General features: G+C 40.8%; 2 protein-coding genes across 2 annotated transcripts in view; both read left to right on the forward strand.

Annotated features, from left to right (window-relative positions):
* Positions 1 to 10,201, forward strand: part of sbb (scribbler) — a 49,311-nt gene extending 39,110 nt beyond the window's left edge. Inside the window, exons 8-14 of the mRNA XM_066406893.1 lie at positions 4,876 to 4,999; positions 5,054 to 5,194; positions 5,295 to 5,681; positions 5,788 to 6,845; positions 6,986 to 7,567; positions 7,631 to 8,288; positions 9,068 to 10,201. Coding sequence (XP_066262990.1) covers positions 4,876 to 4,999; positions 5,054 to 5,194; positions 5,295 to 5,681; positions 5,788 to 6,845; positions 6,986 to 7,567; positions 7,631 to 8,288; positions 9,068 to 9,132 — 3,015 coding nt within the window. The 3' untranslated portion in view covers positions 9,133 to 10,201. The remainder of the gene's footprint in view (positions 1 to 4,875; positions 5,000 to 5,053; positions 5,195 to 5,294; positions 5,682 to 5,787; positions 6,846 to 6,985; positions 7,568 to 7,630; positions 8,289 to 9,067) is intronic.
* Positions 1,566 to 11,202, forward strand: part of MED8 (mediator complex subunit 8) — a 32,285-nt gene continuing 22,648 nt past the window's right edge. Inside the window, exon 1 of the mRNA XM_066406928.1 lies at positions 1,566 to 1,575. The gene's annotated coding sequence lies outside the window, so the exon portion shown is untranslated. The remainder of the gene's footprint in view (positions 1,576 to 11,202) is intronic.

The following is an 11,202-nucleotide window of genomic DNA, read 5'->3' on the forward strand; positions in this document are numbered from 1 at the left end:
ACGAATCTAGTGCCCCCCGAATGCGGGCTGCGGAATGTACAGGATGTTTATGAGTTAGTGTCAAAATAACGTCCGCAAATCTGTAGTTTTGAATGTACAGGGTGTAGTTTTAACATCTTGTAACACCAACACACAACTACAACAGTAATCTTAGTTGCTCTCAATGCAGTTATAATTCCCCAGATGCTATCAGCTCCAAATTCATACACTTACACGATAATATACAATGAAATTCACTGCTGCAGATGTATCAGATATAAGACGAGGCAATACCGAGCCCAACAATGTAATTTACAGGGTCGGCCCGAGAATATCCACCTTGTGACTTGAGGCAAAGATTAATGCCACTAAAGGTAATTAATAGGCAGATCTGAACCGATTGAGGCATCTTAGATTTTGACGAATCTCCAGAGATAAGTCGGGGTATTTGAGGCGTGTTTGAAGCAGTTTGGTGTGTACCGACTAAACGACAAATCTGCTATAAAAGCTACAAATTGACCAGGCAGGACTATCGGAAAAAGTGGCAAATTTGGTGCAAAAAGTGATGTCTTGCAACAGTGTCGGTGTATATCGTTGATTGTATGCGCCGTTGAGTCATTGCTTGTATCGGTCCGACTGCTTAAGGGGACAATATCAATTTAATAACATTCGACGGATATTTGCCATTTAATCCGATTGGAGGCAACGAAAATAAGTTTAATCAACATCCTCCGGCAAAGAGGAACAATTTGCCGGCATGCGGCATATCCTCTAATCTTAATTAGTTCGGCATTATCGGCGCATCAAGAGTCGCCGTTGCGCGATTATCGTCATCCCCTGCGCTCCATGCCGACGTAATTCACCCTGGCTAATTAAATTAACCGAGCCACTCCATTATTACGTGGCTGTATAATTAAGCAGGGACCCCGCCGGAACGTTGGGTTGTTTAGACGTTGCCTGAGGGAGAAGAAACGACGGGGAAATGGGGAGGGGATTGAGAAATCCGAAGTAGTTAAAAACTTTGTTTTTGAGGTCGCCTGCTACACGAAAGTCTCGCATTTTAATAGATTCTTATTTGTGCAGAAACAGAAATAAAAACGTTAAACGGAGATGTTTTTTTCCCGAAGGAGTCGGGCCCATGTCACGTGTCAGGGAACATTTCCCTTTTTGCGGTTGATTTAATTATATCTCCCCGGGCGCTTTCTTTTTTGAATAAGTCAAGTCAGAGGCGAGTTTAAACAGATTTGATATGTCAGTTTTTGGAATTGATTTTGAGGCAATAGAGAGGCATTGTTGTCCAGTTCGGAAATGTTCAAATCTAGGGAGAAGTATTAGAGCGAGGGAGAGAGAAGTGACATGCAAACAAATTCTCCTATGAAAGGCAATCAGGGTCAAAGTTATGGAACAATTAACTTATTCTGATAACAAAATTTGTGCAGAGAATAATATCATTTATCTCTAACCGGGGCGATTGCGAGTGAAATGAGATGGCAATATATTGAATGCAAATTGATCCATATTTATCCTAATTTACGCCATAAACCAGCCATAAAAAAATCCTCCAGTTAGGCAATTATAAGTAAAAAGTAAATTTTAATAAAAAAATAAAAAAATAACTTTTATTTAAAAAATTAAATCAGTTTTGTCTCAATTTGTTACAAATTGCCAGCACTGTGCATCATTTGGTATTTATCACTAGCGCCCTGTGGAGCTCTATTACCAGTCATGTGTTATCAAATAGGACACGAAAATATTTATTTTTTCAATAAAAATTGCCCAATTACTGGTGAAAAATTGTTTTAAATTAGGCAAAAATATTTGATTTGCGATAAATCCCCTTTTGAGCTTCACATCGTGGTATAAACAGGTTTGATTGTGGTCTGCGGAAATTCTAAATCAAAAGGTATGACGTAGAAGTACGAAATAGGAAGTGTTCGTATATCTTTGTCTGATATATATGTAGTCTGTAATTTGGATGAATACTGAGAGCTCATGTCCGTTCTTCTGAAGAAAGAATTTGTTAATTGGTTTTATACAGGGAGAATTAAATTGAAAGATCATAATTGGGATCTTGAGAATAGCAAGAGAGGTTAGTTCAATTGCGTAATAGCTATTTGTTCTAAAAAACCATGCGTTTTTAACATATATCATTTTTATGCAATCCTGCACAGGTTTTCATTATGGGTGTGTCTTTGTTTAACCCATTACCTTATTATAATTAATTTTAAATGGTTTTTTTTGGTATCATTGGGCGGGCCAATGGTAGTAGCGTGATTCAGTAATTTTATGAGTGTAAAAACGTCACATTCTAGTTTGCTTTGTTTCGCAGGACTTAATAAATATTGCAGAACACCGTGTGAATTCTCTCCTATACAAATCTATGGACATTTTGGTAGTAGCCTCTAAGGCCGTGTCCTTTTATTTTTTAAATATTTGTAATGTCCTGCTAACATCGAGAGCTTTCCTCTGTCTTTTTCACCGATTTTGACACTCCAATTCGGGATATTCATGAATATTATCACTCTCCTTCATAATTCCTTCTCAAAATTCCACCGGCCAGCTGTAAACTCATTACATTAGATCCCAAATCGCCAAATCCAAATCGTCGTTCGTCTAAATCCCTGTCCTCGGTCTCCGGATTAAGGGCTGCCTCCTAAGGGTCGACCGCAAAAACATCTCTGGATACAACGGCGGCGACAAGTTTGTTTTCCGCCCCGGAAACGTCCGCAAACTCAATTAAACCAGACGACAAATTAAAGTCAATTTAACTTTAAAAGCACCCCACCAGGCCGTGGCATTTGCATCGGAGGTTGGGAAAATTAAAGCCGGCCCACACAATTGTGTGCCTCCAGACCCTGAGGCCGGCTCTGTTTTTACCAATAAATCGTCGGCTACATGTTTTCGCACGCGAATTTCTTATTAAACTTATGGAAACACGAGTTTTGCGTGAGGTTGTAAAGCTACGGAATTGATAGGGATGCGTGTCGACTTTTCGAACAAAGAAATATAAGATAAACATGTAAATTGATGGGACACATGGCTTGGGGACAGGTTGTAGATTGTATCACCGGAGTTAAGAGAGTTTTCCGACTATTCTGACATCCACAAATTGTTTGTGCCTAATAAAAATTGCTTGTGCAACATCGATGCAAACAAGTTTTTTTTAATCCCACGGACAATGTAAATTGCTGTACACCAATAAATTTTCAGAGTCAACGTTATCCACTCGAACACAGTGAAAAAAAGAGTTAATCGATTGGCTTTTACTGTTGATAATAATCGAGAAAGTAAACATGAAACGTTCAAATAACGGGGTTTATGGTGTATGCGAACAGGGCTTAAAGCCGCCCCCCCCATTTAAAATTGGACGCCATAAATGCAGGGGTGGTTGCCTGTCTGTCATTTCAATCGGCTTCCACCCTCTTGTGCGGCTTCCTAATTTCTTCGCGGATAGATATGCGCGCCTGAATCGACATTTTAAGATAACATTACACATTTGGCTGTCAAAATGGTAATAACAGGGTTGGACATAACATTGAGAATTGTTCTGCAACCCTGGAATAACAACACAACACTACGCGATCTAAAGCCAAACATTGTCCTTGATCGGTAGGGCGGCACATCCCTAGGGTCGCCGGCGTCCCTTTATGCGGATCCGCCCTCGACAGACCGCATTATCGATCACGGTCACGTGACCCGGCGCCCCCTCCCCCCGGCGTTCTATCCACCCCAACCCCAGCGATTCCGAGCCGAAACGGGAGGGTGCATCTCTGATCGCACGTTGGAGATTTCATCTCGCTTTCACCTTTGAGAGGGATTGTTTTTTCGGTTTACGACCCTTAGGCCCAGTGGGGACCATGTCAATGGGGCCACCTCGAGCCGTTCCGGTCCGATGCGTAGCTTCCGATTAAAACGCGGAGATTTTAATGGGTTTATAGCCAGCCAGCCATCTATGTGTGGCATTAGACGAGATTTCCTTGCTCAAACAATTACTTCACCTAATTACTTCCTAAACTATCATCCGTCTGAGCAATTACTACGCCCATTAAGGCGGTTTTAGATATCGTGCCTGGTGGCACTCGTAATTGATTGAGCAACTGCTCGTTATCGTTAGCTTCTAAGGAGTTAATTCGATCCCACTCGGCCTAATATCTGGTAGACGAGGCGGCTAATTCAAATAATAAAACTCCATAATCTAAACGGTCGGCAATTTAAAAGGTTTACTGGAGCGCGGAGCCGTGTTCCTCGCTCCCATTGTATGTAATTATGATCTACGATGGTACTGTGTACACGCATTGTTTGGTACGGTCTGAGTATAATTTACTTTGCGCCAACGTCCTTTTTACAGGTGAAATATTACGCGAAATGAGCGTAGTAATAATATGATAAACACGTCCGCACTTCTCTAACTCTGATAAATGACCAGCATTCTCCACGATAATAATCGTAATAATGGACGCCAAAGGCTTTATTTCAGTGCCTACGCATAAAGGTTATTTCATTACGTACTCAGAAGCGTAAAAGTAACTCGATTAATATGTTTATTGACGAAATGGTGAACGCAACTTATATTTAGTTTCTTAAATATACAAGTTCTCTTTGATTGTTGAATGTGGTTGTCTTTGAATGGTTCTTGCATAGTTATTTGTTTTATTTTCCTATCAGTGTGACGCTGTTCTTCTCTCCAAACTCAGATTGCAAAGACGAGTTGTTTAAAATATATAACTTATGTACGTAATTCAAGAATTCAATTTTTTACAAATTTCCTTGAATTAAAATTTTTTTTCTTTCGTAGTGCAACATGAGAAATTCAATACTTCATTGACTGTTCTCAAACTTTCAGTTCTAGACGATCTTAAAAAAATTGGACGATAAAATATATAATTTTCTTTTCAGGAAACTGCAGACGTGTGCATAGGAACTAGCGTGGGTACTATTACTGAACCCGACTGCTTAGGACCCTGCGAACCTGGAACCAGTGTGACCCTTGAGGGGATAGTGTGGCACGAAACTGAAGGAGGCACGATTTTTCATTAATAACTTATTGCCATTTTTGATACAATTATTTCTTTAGGTGTACTAGTAGTAAACGTAACGTGGAGGGGCAAAACATACGTGGGTACCCTGTTGGACTGCACGCGGCATGACTGGGCCCCACCCAGATTCTGTGATTCGCCTACCAGCGACTTAGATAATCGAACTCCTAAGGGTCGAGGTAAAACTTTCAATTCAGTTGCATAATTCCGAGATTTTTAAGTGATATTAAAGCTGGAAAAACACATTTTTGGTTTACAAAATCAATTTTTTTTATACAGAAACCAGGTCCTCGGTCCATAGTAAACTGCGTAATGGCGGTGGTGTGAAAGGTGGCAGACGGGGGGTAGCAAATGGGGCAGGCCCCGCCAACGCCCCATCTTCCCCCACACCCTTTATACCCCCCAGACCGGACACCAAGAGGAAGGGTCGAGCCAGTGAGGAAGATACCCCACCCGTCGGAGGTAAAAAGGCCAAGGTTTCGGTCCCCCCTATCCCTAGTACACCGGTGGTAGTGGCTCCGGCTCCTTGCGGTAGCCCCCCACCTTCTCCCGTTTTGCTTGAGTGTCCGGAGCCCAATTGCTCGAAAAAGTACAAGCATATCAATGGATTAAAATACCATCAGTCGCACGCCCATGGATCGGTGGCCGATGATGATGACACTAAAGGTGTGTAAGTTTTAAAATATAATTTTGTTTATAAGTCCTACTTGTATATGCGGCATTATATTTATAATATAATCTCTTAATTCAATTTTCTTCAAAATTGTTTTAGACGTAACATCGATGTCCGAGAACGATGAATCGAATATCGAAGCGCCCAGCCCAGTGACACCAGTCAAATCCCCGGATAAAAGCCAAGACAGTCTTACGACTCCAGCCAAAAAGGACGGAAGTTCTTCCGAGATTCCCTCTCTTCTGAATAATGCCGAATGCGCGAGTACTCCCCCCTCCCCTGCCACCCCTCCGACCGTCTTGGAGGCTCCTCCTACGATCCCCAGTTCCCCTATTGCCCCCTCAGTGGACGCTCCAACGGGGAAACCTCAGGCAGTGGTCAAACCGGCGATATTGCGGTTTGGTACCACTACCACCACCCCCGAAGAATACTCAGCTGCAGCGCAACCCAGTGGGGTCTTTTCAAAGTCCCAAACTGTCCCCTTAACCAACCCCAGTCAGCCTATCTCGGGCCGATCTAGCGCCCCGGTGGTCCAGTCCCCTGAGCTAAATGGATCCCAACAGGAAACTTTGCAACCTCAATCTTTCGCCAATCAACTGCAAGCACATATGTCTCCACAGCAATTCACGCAACCCCCTAATATCATAGTGCCCACTCCCAATGCTTCTAACGCGCAAATCTCTCCACCATCACCCACGCAAACCGCCAAACTCACCCAATTCAAAGTGAAACCCACTTCCGCCTTAATGCCTGAAGTTGAGAAACAGAAAGTTCAACAACAGACTCAAAACGTGGCGAATCTTCAAAAACCTCAGAATTTCAAGAAAAAGAACAGAAAATCGCCCAATGATAGTCCTCATATGAGTCCTGCGGAAGGGATGGTGTTTGGAATGGAACAGAGTGGGAGAGATGAAGTGCAGAGCCCTGCATATTCGGATATTTCCGATGATGGGGCGCCTGTTAATATGGATGGAGAGGTGGATAAAAGCAAAAGTGGCGATAAAAAGACTGAAGGAGGGCAAGGGTTGAACCATATGGGCCAATATGGGATGTATCCGTATTTTTCGCAGCCTCACCAATACGTGGTTCCTAACCAGCCGCAACAGTCCATGGAGACGACCAGTAAAGCCAAGGAATCGGAGAAAGTGACCGAAAAGGTAAGTGCAAGTGAATTTTTACCAACAATTTCCAGAAATAAATCTTAAATTTGAAAAAATTTAATTTAATTTTAAATTTTCGGGTATAGTGGTATACTAACTTGAGAATTTTATTTCAACATCATATCTACTCCTTCCAGGCATCCGGTGATAAAGACGCCAGCAAAAAAGATGCCCCCGACTATCCTCAAAAGATGCTCCAACAGCACTACTATCCTTACGGATACATGCCTGGGTATGCTTACAACATGGAGCCTCCCAACTACGGGGGAGTTTCTTTACAGCAGCAGCAACAGCCCCAACAGGAAGACAAACACACCAACAAAGAAGACAGAGTCAAAGAGAGCCCCAGTCCCATTGAACAGCAAACGGAACGAGTCAAGCAACCCGCATCCGTTTCCACTAATATTCAATCAGTTCCTATCGGTGGCAAACCGAAACAGACCGAATCGAATAATTCCAAGGAGAAGCAGCACCAGAATGATACCCATCAGATCATTAAAGAGAGTATAGAAATCAAGAATCAGATGAATTCGTATATGTATCAGCGACAAGCGGCGGTGCAACAGTCGGCACAGTCGCAACATCATCGGGAGAGAGAGGAGGAGGCTCGGAGATATTATTTGTATGAACAACAGAGACGGAAGGAGTTGCAACAACAACCTACGCAACAACAGCATCAGCAGCAGGGTTCGGTGGACCATAAGCAAAGTTTGAGTAAGGTAAGACATTTTTCTTCTAATTTTTTTTACTAGTGAGACACGTAAACACTAATTTTTTGACAGCCGGTAGTACCTCAAAGTCCGAATGTCAAGTCCAAAGAAATTAAAACGGAAGAGAAGAAAGAGAAGGAACCAGTGAAGCAAGAGGGGGTCAAACCCACTATGGAAACTCAAGGCCCTCCTCCACCCCCTACTTCACAATACGCCTACATTCATCCAAGTTATATGCAAGGGGCGCACTACGGCGCTTTGCCCTTTGACCCTAGTCACCCCATGTACCGAGGGCTGATGGTTCCCGGATATAGTAGCAGCCCCTATTTGCACCCACAAATCCCCCGCTATCACGCACCCGAAGACTTGTCACGTGCACAGCCTCCTTCCAAGGCGATGGACATGTTACAGCACCACGCCCAATACTATTCCTCGCACAAGATTCATGAACTCCAAGAGAGAGCGATCAAGTCACCCACTCCTAAAACGTCTGCGGCTAATGCGAGTCCCTCAACGAATCAGGCGCCGCCTGCTGGCCAGTCTCCAGCGCAGATTAGTGCACCGCCGCCCACCACGCAGGCATCAAATTCTACTCCATCTAGCGGCAAACAGACACCCGGGGATAATAACAAGGACTCGAGATCACCGCCACCACAGAGGCATGTGCACACACACCATCATACCCACGTGGGATTGGGGTATCCCATTTATGGAGCAGGACCGTATGGTGGTAAGTAGTTTGATCGATGTATAAAAATTTAAGACAGAGATTTTCTTAATGATTGTTGAAATTAAGCACAGGAATTAAGCACGATTTGGGAATGAACATGAGCGTACTTGAGGCGAATTTCAAGAGGGTATTCTACAGAAAAATCAATATTATTGCAAGTTCAGAAAAATTAATAAATGATTTGGTAAAACCACTGCCGCTACTGCATTGTATGGGATTTTATATCTAAAATTCTTGAAATTGAGGACTCAATTCTGCAATGAATAGAGCGTGACGTCAATTCCACAAAGTGCATTATTAAACTGGAAAGAACAACTTTATTATTACTTACTTTTTTTGCTTTATCACTGAATTTCCTCCTGCACTCCTTTATTTACTCTGCTACCATCCCACATAATCAATCTAATGACTAGACGCAGCAATAAAACCAACATGACAGCTTTATTACCGTGCGGAATTACCGGTTATTATCGACTTATCAACTGACGTAGGAACGGTAGCAGCTACTCGTAAAAACCGGTTTATAGCAAGAAATAAATAAAATCTGTCAAAATATTTACAGAAAGCGCTTTGGAAAAAATGTCATATAGAGTCTTACATGCACGATTTTGGAAAATTTCATGAAAAACATCTGGAGCTTTTCCTGAAAAATCCAGTGGCATAGTTTGTTTTTTTTTCTGCACCATATGGTTTAGCCGCAAAATACTCTGTATATTTTATGATATTTTGTCTCATCTCTTCAAAGATTAAAGTTAATATTTATTGTAATTTTCTTGTAGCTGCTGTGTTAGCAAGTCAGCAGGCAGCTGCCGTCACGGTAATCAACCCCTACCCGACCAAGTGAAACCCCCTGGAAGGATCCAAGAAACTAACTAGTGTTGTAGAGAGACTTTCAAAGCATTCCAACTAGATGTGTCTTGTTATATAGTATGCACCGCTCGTGTTGTATTTTTGGCCCGATCTCTTGTTACGTACCCTGTTGTACAACTCATCATTGGTCTTCGACCTATAAGGAACAAATACAAATGATCCGCGACAAGCTGAGACAAAATCGCTATGAGTTCGATTATTTTTTTCCAATAGGAACACAATTGTTTTGCAATGCAAACGTGTATTGTAAATGATTTACTTTCGTGTATATAGTGTAAAGGCATACTGTCTTTATCAAAGTCATAATATATGATATAGTAACAGTAGTAGACTGATAATTTACCTTTAATTAGGGTACGTGTATTTTTTAATGTCAAACTTTCGTTTTTATATTGCTTCGTAAAAAAGTACATGCGAAGCTCTCTACATAGCAAAATGCCCCTGAAATGACTGCTCCAATATTTCCAAATATTCCATATATATGTATGTATATATATATATGTATATATATATATGAAAATAAATTTAGTGCAATAAAACTAAATGTCCTCAACGAAAAGAAATCTCAAATACCAGCGACGCATGTACTCGATTTAGGTGAATTAAAAGCCGTTTCAGTTTTATTGAAACGGCCGTTTTGTACTTTTAATTTAATTAATAAACACATTGGAGTCTGTACAATCCGTAATGTTCTGTAGATACGACGAGGTAAATTAACATGACAAAAACATTGATTATTATACACTTGTGCGTGTTTCGAAATCTATTGTTTGTACGTTGTTGTTATATTGCAGATATACGACGCATGTGTGCATATTAGGCTTAGTATTCGCGTTTTGTTATAATATTATTATTAATCTAGTAAATGTTTATTTATACCTTAAGTCTATTTTTAGTTGTAGCGTTTAATGTGATATGTAACGTTTAAAAAGTTAGTTTTTGACAAGGCATAGGATGCGCAGTACGTCGGCAGAAAATTACTTCCTGTACAGACTACAAGAGGCTTCAGTGTAAAATTGCTTAATAAAAATCATTGATAGAAACGTTTTTTGGGTTCTATTTTTCCTGGAAAAACGGTCTTCTCTAGTTTCAACTGCGATGAAATAATGAATGTACAATCAAAAGTTTCGTTTCAACGTTCACAGTCCAATTAGCAAAGTGTAAATGTGTCTCAAAATAGCGAAGTAGACACTGAATAGAGTATGCTGTAAGCAATAGTATATTGTGTGCGATGCCCATGGTGGAAGTATCGTGTCCTCAATTTTAAAAAAATGGTGGATGCGCTACTTTCATCACAGCCAAGTAACTATAACCCTGAAAAAGTGTGACAAAACCGTGAACAAGAAAATTTTAATTGATATTACAAACGGTGGAAAAATGGTGCAGGCGAAGTCGAAAAAACTCAAGAAAAAAGAGCTTTAGTTCGCCAACTAATAAAAAAGTTGAACCAAATAAAAGAGTAATCAATGTGTTGTGTGATGACGCTGGATAAATACCCATAAAATATAAAATGCGCAGACTTCATTCATTATCATCATGGCTTTTTATTTGGTAATTTAACACCATTGGCCTCAAAACCATTATCATCAAATCCAAATTTTCAAGTTTTCTATTTCCCATATTAGTCTGTTCAAAATCCCATGTAATTACATGTAATTGAACACTTTTTATATTCTTTTTTAATAACGGCAACAAGCTTCCCCTCCCCAAAAAACCCAAATTTGCTCTCCAACGCAAATACCAAATCGGTTCCACAATTTCGCCGTTATCATGCACCTTAATTGCTTCTTCTTTGTTGCTGTGAAAGCAAATCAAAACTACATTAATTTTTTCCCTTAATGAAAAAAGCCCTTTATTGGTTTAAAAGTTGGTTACGACACATTGCATTACGCTTGGATAGAGCGGTGTGTTCACAATATGTTCAAAAACCTGAATTTCTATAATGAACGATCCCATGACATAATAATAATAATAAAGACGAGGAAGTATGGTATCTATGCGGAACGCGCAATTTCATAAAATATTGGATACCGGCCGAACCATC

This window comes from Euwallacea similis, chromosome 3, assembly GCF_039881205.1.
Source record: "Euwallacea similis isolate ESF13 chromosome 3, ESF131.1, whole genome shotgun sequence".
In the NCBI taxonomy this organism is placed as follows: domain Eukaryota; kingdom Metazoa; phylum Arthropoda; class Insecta; order Coleoptera; family Curculionidae; genus Euwallacea; species Euwallacea similis.